Below are 14,457 nucleotides of genomic sequence, written 5' to 3'. Positions count from 1 at the left end.
TTGTTAAATAGAGCCCTGAAGTGATCGTATTTTTAGACTTTGGAAGTTAACATTTCATTAGGATGAACCTGGGTATTCACAGCTCAGTGTATATTTGTCTCACAAACTGTTCAGATATATAGTAGCATCATTTGTATTTTTAAGTTTTTCTCAGATCAGAGAAGTCTGACAAGGTGCCCCCTACAGATTCAGCTTAAGAGTCTAAATATTCCCATTTTCAGTCTCAGTTGTCCTATTGACAGAAGACTCTAATAATTAAATGACCTGTGGCTGTGAAAGGTGAAAAAGTGGAAATCATCATGTAGTAAAATCATATAGTAAAAAGAAACATTTATAATTTTCAATGAACAGTTCAGTGCCAGAGTCTGGGAAAAACATTTTATGCTGTCAAACCATTTATAAAGGTGGTGAAATGTAAGCAGAGGAAATTTATTATATATGGCATTACACAAAATATATATTATAAATGTTACACATATCTATTTGGCAAAAACTGTAAGATATATTTATCTGAACAAGTGCAAAATGTGAAGCAGGTAGTAGCTATGCCAGTGTACAGCAAAATGCCCAATGCTCAAGAAAGTGAAGTGGCCCATGGAAAACAAACAAAAAAGAAGCCCATGAAGAAAGGCAAGCATCCTCCTAAATGCAATGGACTATTAAGAAAGTAAGGAAAGGAAAAGAAAGGAAAGAAAGGAAATGGTAATGCTGTCCAAAAAAGTAAAGGAGGCTCCAGTAGGGTCTGGGCAAGGACTTGAGTATCAACCAGGTCCATCAGCACATGAGAAAAGGAAGAAGCCAATGGACCTAGTGACACAGACCAGCCTTTTTATACTTAAAAACAGCTATGGGAAAGTTCTAACAGTCCACCAAAAGGCAAAATAATTCTGATAAATAGAGCAGTAAACCTTATTGAAGAGTTGACTGGGGAAAAAACATGAACAACCAGGGGAAAAGAGAAACTTATGCAAGAAGCAGCTACACCTTATTAATCAAATATCATAATTTAGAAAATATGTATTTATATCTATAGAGAATGAGTTTTCATACATAGACCCACACAAAAAAACTTAAGTTCAAAACTGCTAGAAAACAGAATGGAGAAAATGTACCTGGGGCTGGGAAGTAAAATATTCCTTTCAGTGTTTTCACTGAATCACCTCCCTTTGTATGGGGTATTAATGTCCTGGCAGGGGGGAACTGCTGTGAGAAGATGGGGCTGCCCTGGGCCAGACACAGCCAGTTCCAGCTGGTTCCAGCAAGTTCCAGCTGGATCCAGCAGCCTGACCTGCCAAGATGTGTGCTGCTTATGAAGGGAAAAAGGACTTAAGAGGGAAGGAGTGAAGCTGAGCCTGTGAAAAGGTGCTTAATTAAATTTTCCCCAATTCAAGTGTTTTGCCCATGACAGTAATTGGTAAGGGATTTCCCTTTACTTACCCCAACCCAAAACTTTTAAGTTCTTGTTTCTCCCACTGACTGAGCTGTTAAGAGTCTGTTAAGAGTGAGGGAGCAGTTGGTGGGCATTTGGCCCTTAGTCAAGGTCAATCCACCACACTCTATATAAGATTCTTTATTTGTACTTTTTTAATGCATAACAATACAAAGGGGAGAAGGAAAGGCAGGGAAGAAACAAAACTCAAAAGGAAAATTAGCTTGAAATTTGCTTTCTCAAAGAGTATGCAATCAGAAAAACATTTATAAAAGATGGAAAAGTAATTGCTGTTAGTCTGTTATTCTGCATATACTTAAATAGTAGAAGGATAGAAAAGATAACTAGGCTTGCAAAAATTGTACAATCAAATGGGACAGAATGAAATTAAGGCAAGATTTACGATTAATATGAAGGACCTATCCAGCCACTGCAATGTGTAGATGAGCTGCTCCATAAGCAAGGGCAGAAGCTGTACTGCCTCAAACACACTGAGATGCAAATTGAACCCTGGGAAAATTCTGTAAAGTAGGGGGAAAACAACAACAAAACCATGAAAATACAATGAACAATACAGTCTGTGCACTGTAAAAATTCTGATTTGCACTGCAGTTAAATTGAGTAATTTCAAAGAATCATAGTATCACAGAATAGTGGGGGTTGGAAAGGACCTCTGGAGATTATCTAATCCAACCCCCCTGCTAAAGCAGGTTTACCTAGAACAGGTTTCATAAAATGAGGTCCAAGCAAGTTTTGAATATTTTAGTAAATGCAGAATTCATGAAAACAAAAACAACGAACAAACAAACATTAAAAGCATATCTTTAGATCACTTGTCCAAGGAACACAAATCTTAGAGTAAATACAGCTAATCCCCAATATACACAATTTTCTGCAATAGTAAGGATGAGAGCAAGAGAGATTAACACTCTGCAACTCTGAAGAAGGCCAAATGCTGTCTTTAGCTGAATAATGCCTTCTTCTACCAGTAGAAATTTGCATTAGCCCATATAAGAAATAAGCTACTATTAATCCAGATAATGCCACCTATATTTATAAGTTAGCCTTTGCTATCAACCAACCTTCCGTGATGACCTGAACAGACAGATTTTTATGTCAGAAGAAACCACACTATGATCCTGTCTGAGCACTCCCGTGATGTAGGCTACAGTATTTAATTTGCCCTATCTAAACTGATTTATTCCAAGTTTCACAAACTTTAGTAAAGCTCTTTTTTTTTAATAATTTTTTTTTTAATCTTTTGCCTCTTTATTTTTAAATCATGACAAAACCTTAGGCTAATGAAGTCTGACAAAGGTAAGCAGATGTATTTCCAACAAAAGGGCTGCTGTTTCAGAGAAATAATGGGCTATAAAACTGTGAAGGTCTTTCCCATTTCCAAAACTGTATTTAAAGTAACACACACTAGAGTTACAGCTTCTAAGACCGGAAGTCCACAGGGTTTAGGGAACCTATGTATAAATAAATGGTCCACTAGAGAATCCTGCAAACTCTGATTGTGACTGTAAACCCTTTTCCTGTCAGGGACTACAAAACAGCAACAGCTTCCATTTACTCTTGCTCTTTGGTGTCAATGTGGTATCTTATATTGACAATTGCTTGACCTAAAATAAATTTCTTTGGTGGTCCAGTATCAGTTAACAACCTTGCACAAACAAGAACTTTAGATTCATCTGCCTTCCAGTGACTGGAGTTTTTTAATTTTAAATACAAGGTCTTAAATATAAACCATGTTTATGTTAATCTGTAGTAGAGAAAATTCAATTTTTTTTTCATTTTATTTTGACATCAGTTCCACATAGGCTCAGTTACTTTCTATATTAATGTATTCAAAATCTTCTCTAGGGTGTCACTACAAAGCTGCTTCATGTCAATAAGGCAACAGAACACACCACATCCTACTGACAGAGGTAAATCCTCCCATTAACTGGGCTTCCTTCCTTGCTAGACTGAAGCAATGGTTTCATGAATAGCTGCTGCAGGCTGGTTATCAAAAATGGAAGGTGCTTAGCACTCTGCATACATAGCACTTTATAAATAATATATAAAGGTCAAGTAAGTTATTTATTGGATTTCTCTGTCCATTTGACATATGCTACCCTCTTTCAGTATTGAAGGTCTGATTTTCAGCTGCTATAAATTCAAACCAATTGACATATGTTAATTTACCATCAGTTGAGAAACTGGAAAACAGTGAGAATACTTGTTCTCTTTTTTCAGCTCAGTCTTTGCCTGTTCAAACACTGCTATGTAATAGTCTTGTGTAGGTGACTCAAAGCAAAGCTGCTCCTTCAGTGATGCCTCTCTCCAGCTACGGAAATCAATCATAACTTCACACAGTACCTGCTCAAACTCACCATGGTAAAACACAGCTCCTCTCCTCCAGGATCATTTATGCTTCTCTCTGAAGCTCTGACATAATGCAACATAATTTTGACCCCTTTTCCTCACCTACCTCACCTATAAAATAATATACCTCTCTCATATAATACCTATCTAACCCATACCTACCATACACCCATGCCCCCCACCCTAATTTTTTGCACGTTACATCTAAAACGTTTTCTTTTCTTTATCCTTCTGTTGCCCCAGCTTGATTCACATAGATGCCTGCACACTAGCTTGACAGAATTCACACTCATTCCTTTCTGGTTCATAAGAGTTGTATCTGCCAGGGTGTCCCTTGATTCTTTTCATCACAGCCTGAGCTCTGAGCTCTCTCCAGCCTTCAGAGATCTCCAGCTTCAGAAAATTGAAAGCAAATAGTCACGAAAGCATTATTCACACCTCATTTCTTACATTTCTCACAGATACACCCTCACTTCCCTCGATGCTTCAACTCCACCTGCTCTGAAATGTTCCGAAAAACTCTTCATTCTCTGCCAGATCTCTTCTGAAGGCATTCTTGCCCATGACAGCTCTCAGATATGCATGAAAGGTGGGCACACATATGAAGCCCACACTGAAGGAAAAAAGGCTAGAGGCAGCCCAGCATCCTGATGTTACATGCAATGTATCCAGAGATTCATGAGAGTGAAAGCAGAAAGACCCCACATGGGGCCAGGAGGCAATGGAGCAGGGAAAAAAGTGCAAAGTGCTCAACAAGTTCTTACCCAAAGGGTGACAACATGGGAGCATTTCCCACCATAAAGCTGCAGGGGCTGGATGCAAGTGTGACCCTGGGTATATGGATGACCTCTGGAGCATCCAGGAGCTTCCACAGCGGTGGGGTTTGTTTATGGCAGCCTCACCACGACTCTGCAAACAACCCTGGGAGAGAGCTGTGTGCAGACTACTTAAGAGCCACAGGTTCCTCACCCCTGACTTAGATGGATCAGGGCAAACAGCTCTGGCTTCAACACAAATGTTAAATTTAGACTCAGACAGGAGCAAAAGATAAATAATGAGACATTTGCCTAGCATCAATCTGACTCTCTGCATATTACATCTGTACTTGCTGCTTTATGCATTTTTTTAAGATGCAGGCTGTGCTACCCTCTGCATTCCTAAAGGGCTCAGAAAATTTATGATGATACTCGAATACTAACAGTAACAATAATTATTACTCTATCCTTGTCTAAAATGCTTACTGCATTAATAATTTCACACAGTATCAACATTCTGTAATAATGAAATTAATATCTTTTGTATAAATCATTAGCAATTAAATTTTATTTGTACACTATAATTTGAATCTCTAAGAAATAACACAGTATTAATTAGTGTATGCAGAACCTCTAAATAATGAGTAAAGGGCATTCATTTGTCTTTTCTTAATTAGGCCATATTTCTCTGAAAACACAAACAGTCCAATATGAAATTAAATTGTATAGAAACAGTAATTTTCAGCACTACCCATTTTTTCTACAGTGTACCTTAATTTCCCTCTGCCTCATGAATACTATATCAGCATTCTGCATCTAAAGGTAAGACCAGAAAAATCAGTCTGTGTACCTATTTTAATAAGAATTGCAGGATATTTTATGTGTATCATCTTTTTAAGTGTAGTCCAAACCTGTATTGTACGTCAGCGACTTTAACTTAGCATATTGATTTCCCATAACAACATTACATTATAAATTACCTTCAAAACAGGTTTTGAATTTCAGAAAATTCAGAAAATACCTCTCCCCTACTTTATGCTGGAAATCAACAAATGCATTACACACGAAGAGACCACCTATGCATAACCATTTTGGGAGTCTTACACGTTTTCAAAAGGACCTCTTTCCCACAAGTGCTTGCAATCACAGAGCTTGACTATGGTTATTAAATCTGACCAGGGTTCAAATGCCACAAACAGATGACTAGGAAGCAGAAAAGAGATCTCTTAACAACTGAAGCACACAGGTTGCATTATACAACATCCAAATTAGGGATTAGCAACGCCTGGGCAGCAGACAAAGTGACCCAGCTCTGAGCTGGAGTTCCAGTTATGATTTCCTGGCAAATACATTTCAGGGTTTCAACCAGAATCAGTACACGTGTGAGCCTATTTACACCAATGTTTTCCTGTTTTATACTCTATACTTGGAGCTGAACACAGGAAGGTTTCCCATGCCTTTTACTTGCCGTGGGCAAACCACTGTAAGCCAGCTGAGTGTTCCTGCTTTCAAATATGCCCAACCTTCATGACCAATGTGATACACCAGCCAGGTGAAAAATATTAGCACGTACACCAACCTCTTGAAGAAAATATGTCTGGGGAGAGGGTGATTATAGAGTTTTTGTCAACACATGCAAGAGAAGGAAACAATTTCTGTATCGTAATGCAATGCACTTCAAACACAAATAACCCAGCAGAACTAATCAAAGCATCTCCAGCCAATATATATTGCAATACTATTTCTACTACTAGAAATAGTATTCTAGTACTTAGCTGTAGTTCTGTGGGGAGTATCTGTAGTGTGGCATGACCATGCTAAATTTTTCATAGCAAGGAAAGATGTGAATTAATCAAAGTCCCATGCCAGTTACCCCTGGAGAATGCATGTGAAGAAAGAGAACCAAAAATATTTTTCATCCAGTGGGGTAAACTAAAAATTCTGGGTGATGATTAATTCACTGATTCATGAGACTAAAGTTCTCTGGGGAGCATCACCACTCTAGACCGACTTTCCAGGAATGCTGAATTTTATATCTACATCTCTGTATTGTTAAAAACAGAGAGAAAACATACAAAGCAAAAGCACAGGTGATAAGGTGTCCTTGAGGCAGAGTATGTTTGAAGGTTCAAATCCATATTTTTTCCAGAAAATGAAATGTAGTCATACGTTAGCTATACAATAATATATATGGAGAGCATCAGGATAACAGACTAAAATCCTGAAGATGGCTCCACTTTCTGCCATCATCTCATTCCAGACATTCTCCTCAAAATACAAATGTATCTTTTCAACCAAACACATTTAAGAGACAGGAGGAAAGCAGAGTAACTATTTTGGACATAGACTCCTATTAGCATCTCTGATACAGAGTTTATTCCAAATGTGGTGCTATGCCTCTGCAGCTCTCAGATCAGAATCAAGCCTTTAGGCATTAACTGAGATAAACAAAGTATGTTATGTCAAATCTAATTATGCTATAAATATCCAAATAAGATCTAGATCTCTAAGGTAATTCTGAAAAGCCTCAGTGATGGAGAGGCAAATATGATTAAGTTTAAACTGCAAACAGCTTGTGAAATATGGGAAATAGCATTACATGTGAAAATATCTGTAGGGAAATATTTTCCTTTAACTAATACAGCAGGAAATTTTGTGACACAGTAAATGATTTCTCCAGTTGCTTAAGGCATCTTAAAGAAAAAGCAAGAGATGCTAAATAAACTACTATACATTCCTGCTTTAAAGCCATCATCAATAATACTTGTTTTGTAATTACCATGTTACAAATAATAGTGGAAAGCAAACCTGTTACAAAAAATTAATACAAAGCAAACTTCTTATATGTTTGCATCAGTTATAATTATGAAATAAAAAACTAAGTTGTTTAATGCTTCTACTTGTTTGGAACAATTTAAAATGTACCGTCCCTCTCCATTACAATTTCGTATCATAGGAAAGTAAGAATAAAATGTCATCAGATTATTTAAATACAATCCTTTGCCAGATCTCTGCCATTCCATTTATAACCCATAGAGACACTGATGTATGGTTAAATGCATCTAGCTATAACTTTATTTGAATATCAGACAGAATGTGAGCTTGTAAAAGCAGACTGAACAACTATATGACTTTCTGTCTGGTCTTCCTGTGTAAGTTGAAATCACAGATATCTACAGTGCTGTTATGGCTTTCTCAATCAAATGACAGAAATTTCAAAACTCCTCTCAGTGCTCTTTTAGGTCTCTAAATTGGAAAGATATGGATACCATGTATATCACTCAGTATATAAGGAACTGGCTGGAGGATTACACTGGAAGAGTGGTGGTCAACAGCACAAGGTCCAGGGAAAATGGATGTTCCTCAAGAGTCAGCACTGGGAGCAGTGCTGTTCAATACCTTTGTTGGCAACATGGACAGTGGCTCCCTCAGCAAGTTTTCTCATCACACCAAGCTGCGTGGGGAAGTCAACTTGCTGGAGAAAAAGGATGCCTTCCATAGGGACACTGAGAGGCCTGAGAGGCCCTTGCAAACCTCGTGAAGTTCAACAGGGATAAGTGAAAGGTCTTGTACCTGGGTCAGGGCAATTCCAAGCAGAGTCACAGGCTGAGTGGAGAATGGATTGAGAACAGCCTAGAGGAAAAAGACTTGGGTGTGTTGCTTGATCAGAAGCAATGTCTAGCAATGCACTTTTTTCTCCCTATTCCATTCATCTTATAATCAAGACAGCCACACAATACGTTATTGGATGAAAAATGTCATCTAAGTTATGATTTAGGTCAATAATACGACATCTTGAAATAGCATCACCAATGTAAATGTACACAGAAATTACAGTCCTGATCTGAAGACTTACTCTAAATTAGACCCACTGAATAGTGAAACATTGTGTTTGCTGAACAGAGGGATAGGAGGCTAATTGCATAGATTTATTTTTCAAGGACAGTTTTATGGAGAAAACTCTCATGTTTACAAGACTGTCTCTACTGCTGGACCTGAGAGGACTACAGGATCTTAAGAGTCTGCCTGAGGAAAGCTAAGAACTGAGATATACATTCTCAAAGCATGAACATGTGGTTACATTCCATACTATTAACTGCACTTGAATTAAAATATGATCCTATGGACTTAAACAAATATACATTTCAAAGGGCTCATTTTTAAATTTTTCATCTATTTTAGGGACTGAAATTCACCCCTTATTAAAAAAACTCCATCCTAGATTCTAAGGTCACAGATATATTTATTTTGCAAGCAGCTGGAACAGCTGCAAATGTTATTACTTCAGGCCATTTCTTACCACCTCCATCTTGGAGATCACCATGACAACAGCAATGCAAACTAAATGGAGCCCACGACTGCTTCCTAAACTCAACATCCCAATGCAAAATCTTTTTATGTCTTAAATCAACAGTGAAGGCATTTCAATATAACATAGTTGACTTTGAACTCAAACAAGGAAAAGGTCAGGGAATAGGGAAGGCAGCACACACACACTGAATTGTAGGAGAGCAGCCTTAGGCTGAAACATGGAGTTGGGTTTCCAGCATTGGCACAGCAGCAGCTGCCTCCAGATAAGGACACCTCCCACTCCCAGGGAATTCACTTAAAAGCAATCTGAGACCCAAACTTCCGAATGCTACACATGTGAAGTGTTCCAGAGCAATCTCCAGACCTATGCCAGGATCTGCTTTGCAATTTCTAGACCTTGAATAACATGAACTCTTGGTTTAGAAACAGAAAGTTTACTGATAAATATTGTAGAAAAGACAGCAAATTATCATATTTTCCTACTGTGTCATTCACTTACAATTACATACATGCATGTATGAATAGCATCTATAATGAATGGCAGTTTTTTTAGTGTTCAGCTTTTGTTTCACATTTGAGATGAAATATAGTTCTCGAGACTTTGAAGTAATGAATACAAACTTCAGGTTTCTCTTTCTTCATTTTATGTAACATCATCTTCTCTGTAATTAAGTGCAGATATCATGAGTTCTAATGAAAGTAATCTACAGCTCCCTAACCAAAACATGTCCCAGAGTCATAAGGAATTTAAAAGACTTTTTTTTTCTCTCTGTTATTATCTGGATTTATGCATACACTTAATTGTTCTGATATTTCTTCTCATATTATCAGCCTTCAGAATAAACCCATAAAGTTGTTGGTTGTAAAAGCTGTTATTAACATCATGGATATATTAAAGTTTAGGAAGTTGAAAAAATGTACTGTGATTTCTTTAATCTGAACTACCAGGTGCATCTTGCTATGTTTCCATATTATGAATGGAGACATTCAGTGATCCAGGAAATTTCTCCAGAAATACATGCGAGCAAAGAGCTTTTTTATAAATTTTTTTTCACTGCATTTGAAATTTCAAAATTCCTCCACATCTATAGCTACAGACAACATTTCCTTTGTAGAACTGTGTTCATAGAACTTGCTTCATGCGTTCCACATGGGGAAGGAGGCATTCAGTACATAGGTGAACTTTTTATTCAAAAGCAATGCATGTGAGAATGCAGCAATGTGTTATGAGAATAAAACCCAGAAATACTGGATTTTCTGCATCCTTAAATATAACATTAAATGTTATTTATTATTTCAAAACTAAGAAGTTGGCTACAATATGGTCATACATACTGAACATACTTAGTTTCTTCCAGGAAGTAATGCTTGTGAATGGTACCTGAAAAAACCCTTTCCTGACAACTAAGTAAGAACAAGCTTCTGGTTCATGAAGCACCTCGAGTAATGTCTAACATCCAGATTGGTTTTAGACAACTAGAAAGAAAAAAAATACTAAGTCACACAACTGTAAGACCATGATTTTCTTGAAATAATTAATCAAGCACTGGATACTAGATATTAATTGACAGCAAAACATCAACTCCCATTGACTGTTTTCAGCTTTTCAAGTTCTTTTTTATTAACTATATGAAATAATATTTATTTCCTATATATCAGTCCTCTTATTATAATGTACTTCTCCTATTAGACATCATATCACCAGTACCTAGGGAAATAACATAATTGTTGGAAAGTATGTTGATTTTAAATTAAGAGCAGGAACAGCATGTCTGACTTAGCAGCTTATTCCTAAAAGGTATGTTAGGATCTATTTATCAACATATTTACACATATTAGGCAGCCACTGGAGTCATTTCAATGACTGTAAGGGCAACAAAATTCTATGTAGGTTGAAGTGATCTTTCATTTAATTAAGGTTAACCTTCAAATGTGTATTCAAAATGTGCGCTTTCTGGTAGCACACAACAAACTGCCATTTCTATTATCTATTACCTGACAACAGAATATTATGTAAATGTGATGGTACACAATGATACTGCTATTCAACACATACTGGCAGTGAGCTCATACTGTCAGTAAGCTATTTGGATAGCTGTTATGCAGAATAGAATGACTACAGAACCTTTCTTGTCTTGAGTAACCAAAATATAAAAATGAAGTGTAGGTGCTCTTACCACCTTTTGATAGCAGAAGAAATCTAGCTGAACTGTCTCCATGCTAGTGAGCTCTACTGAATTTATTTGTACAGTTTTGTTAGCTTTCAGATATAAAGTAAACCTTAATATTGTGGATTTCTACCTGTCAGCTGTGGGACAATACCCTGAGGAGCTACCCTTTATAGGGTCTCCAAACATTAGTGATCTCCTATTATCTCCTGTTATTTAAACACCAATATCTCCAGTTCTTTACATTCTACCAGTCTCTGAGGATTAGCAGGAAAAGGGTAATACTTTCAATCAGCAGATAGATGAGGAGGGACTGGCACTGCTGAATTTCCAGTTCTACTCCCAAGTCTCTATCTGGGCTGAGTCAGCAGTTTCTTTATTTTAAAGACTCTCTTTATTCACCTGCACTGCTGCACATTGATAAGACCTATAAATTCCAGTTACTTCTTAGAAGGATGCTTTAGAGATTAAAAGTATACACTTACTTTGATACCACACAGTAACTCCCAAATGGATTAAGAGGAGTTAAGTGCGTGCATGCTAAGCAGGAGATACTCCACACTTCCCTCCTTGTAGAAGGCAAGAGAGAAAATGAACCCTGAATCCCCCATCAGGGGAATATAGGGGTCATGCAGGTGAAATGCTGACTAGACAAGCCCTTGCTCCCTCATGTAAGATGTAGCAGACCTACTATTTTTGTTCAGTTAGCAGTCCAAATCAAAGTGTAAAACAGCACTGTTAATTAGACACTAAAATCCTCTAGTGAGAAAGGGCCTCACTGCACATTTACTCCAAACCAGTAATAAAACTTTAGATTTACTTGTGTACAAAAAATTGACATTTCTTTCTTTTACACTCTAATTGCTTCTGATTTCATTGCTGAATTGCATGTGTTCATAAATCAGCACAGGGTATTGAACCATCCTGCTGTTTACATGTGCTGTGCATTTCACACTGGTAAATATAAGGTAGAAATATGACAGTGACTGGTGCTATACAGATGTGGTAATCCATCTGGTGACAACTGGGAGAAAAAGTAACATCAGATCAATTCATATGCTCACTAATGCCACACAGGATATAATGCAACTCAGAACTATTTCTGTCTGTTGCAGAGCTATTGCTACCTGATTCTGTATCATGTTCATCTTATGAGTATAATAAATAATTTTTTTCCTTTAGATTGCACACACATTAAATAACACTACAAATAAAGAAGAAAATTAATAAATAAAAAGGCTGTCTAAAAGAGAAAATACCTTTGTGGAACACTATAGGATCAAGCTTATGAATTGGGATTTATAGTTTCTAACTAATGCAGTCCAAAAAAGACACCAGATTTTTTTAGCATCCTAGAAATACCTGTTGCTAGTTCTCTTCTGTATCAAAAACTTGTGTAGGAAGGATCACGACAAAACTTTTGCTTTAGCAGCTGCATAGAGAGTAAGTAATGAAAAACTGAACTAACATTTTTAGTAACCTGTACATATGATGGAAGGGATACTGTAACTTTTGAAGTGAATGGTACGCACTTTTGTTTCAAATGAGCATAGTTTCATGGCAAGCATCTTCTTAATACATAGTGGATAAATCAGTAACAGTACCCCAACAAATGTAAACAGTAGATTTTTTTATTCTCTAAGGGCATTTTCGTAAATAAGATGTGAAACTGCTGAGTCCCAGGCACATTTCTTGAAACTGCCTTCATATAAATATCTTCTCCAGACATGAAAGCAGTAGGATGCCAAGATTTAAGATTTTCCAGAACTTTTTAATGCCACAAGTACTGTATTGTTATCTAACATGGGTCTTAGATATCTGCCTCATATCCTATCTGCAATTATGGTTAGAAATTAAATAAATCCAGGAACACAATAGCTCAGTGTTGTGATCAATGGTGCAGAGTCCAGTTGGAGGCCTGTAACTAGTGGTGATGCCCAGGGGTCAATACTGGGATAAGTCTTTTTCAACATCTTCATCAATGACCTGGATGAGGGGGCAAAATGTATCTTTGGCAAGTTTCCTGGTGTACAAAACCAGGAGGATTGGCTGATAACACCAGAAGGCTGTGTGGCCATTCAGCACAATCTGGACAGACTGGAGAGCTGGGCAAAGGGGAACCTAATGAAGTTCAACAAGTGTAGAGTCTTGAACCTGGGGATAACACCATGCACCAGTACAGACTGACTTACTGGAAAGCAGCTCCATGGAGAAGGACCTTGGAGTCTTGGTGGACAGTAGGTTATCCATGGGACAGCAATGTGGTCTTTTGACTAAGAAGGCCAATGGTATCCTGGGGTTCATTAAGAAGAGTATGTCCAACAAGTCAAGGGAGGCTCTCCTCCTCCTCTACTCTGCCCTGGTGAGACCACAACTGGAGTATTGTGTCCAGTTCTGGGCTCTCTAGTTCAAGAGTTACAGGGATGTATTAGACAGAGTCCAATGGAGGGCTGCAAGGATGACCACAGGATTGGAACATCTGTCTTATGAAGAAAGGATGAGAGACCTGGGGGTGTTTAATCTGAACAAGAGAAGACTGACAGGGTATCCTATTAATGTTTACAAATATCTGAAGAGTGGGTGTCAAGAAGAAGGTGTCCCTGTGACAGGACAAGGGGCAATGGACACAAACTGTAATGTAGGATTTTCCACCTTAATATGAGACAAAACTTTTTTATTATAAGGGTGATAGAGCATCGGAAGAAGTTGCCCAGAGAGGTTGCGGAGTCTCCTCCTCTAGAGACTTTCAAGACCCTCCTCTGTGACCTGCCCTAGGTGATTCTACTTTGGCAGGTGGGTTGGACTTAATCTCCAGAGGCCTCTTCATACCCCTACCATCCTATGATTCTAAAGTCCTCTGCCACTTTCTGCCTTTCACAAATTCAGTCTGGGCATACAGCACCCTTTTCAGTCCCTGAAGGCACACTGACAGTGCATATCCTCAACCTTGAAACATTATTTATATAATTTTATTCTCTTAAATGTATGTTTGAATTATTGAAATATTTTACATCCTTCCAAGATAATTCATACTAGTAAAAAGCCAGAAGGACAAGATTTTGTTATGACCTTATTGTATATTACCACATTTGAGGAAAAATATCAATTTTCTACAGGTTTTATGACGATGAGACAAATTCAGTACAGACTTATTTGGCAGAAGTGAGTATAACTACACTACATCTTTATTAGTGTTTGAATGTATTTTCTTACTGATTTTGCAAAGCTCAAAGCATAAAATCACAGGAATGTCTCCTGTAATTTAATAGACTACATTACCATCAAATTAATTTTTAATAAATGCATATAAGAAAGCTAAGTGGAGAGGCAGAAAGGAATATAGAGAAAATGAGAAAGGTGCAGCTTTGCTAAAAGTATTGAAAGCAATTTATATCCAAAAATACTTATGTCTATCTTGATTTTC

General features: G+C 37.4%; 1 protein-coding gene across 5 annotated transcripts in view; it reads right to left on the bottom strand.

Annotated features, from left to right (window-relative positions):
• The window catches only part of GRIA4 (glutamate ionotropic receptor AMPA type subunit 4), a 217,477-nt gene that overhangs the window by 166,846 nt on the left and 36,174 nt on the right, over positions 1-14,457 (bottom strand). Inside the window, exon 1 of one of the 5 annotated variants that reach the window (XM_071734661.1) lies at positions 4,564-4,706. The exons of the other annotated variants lie outside the window; for them this stretch is intronic. Within the exon in view, the coding sequence (XP_071590762.1) occupies positions 4,564-4,657 (94 nt within the window). The 5' untranslated portion in view covers positions 4,658-4,706. Of the gene's footprint in view, positions 1-4,563; positions 4,707-14,457 lie in introns of those variants that run through there. 5 annotated transcript variants of the gene reach the window in all.

Source organism: Heliangelus exortis, chromosome 1 (assembly GCF_036169615.1).
Source record: "Heliangelus exortis chromosome 1, bHelExo1.hap1, whole genome shotgun sequence".
NCBI classification, from domain to species: domain Eukaryota; kingdom Metazoa; phylum Chordata; class Aves; order Apodiformes; family Trochilidae; genus Heliangelus; species Heliangelus exortis.
The sequence above is the reverse complement of the archived record's forward strand: the minus strand, read 5'-3'. Positions and strand labels throughout refer to the sequence as shown.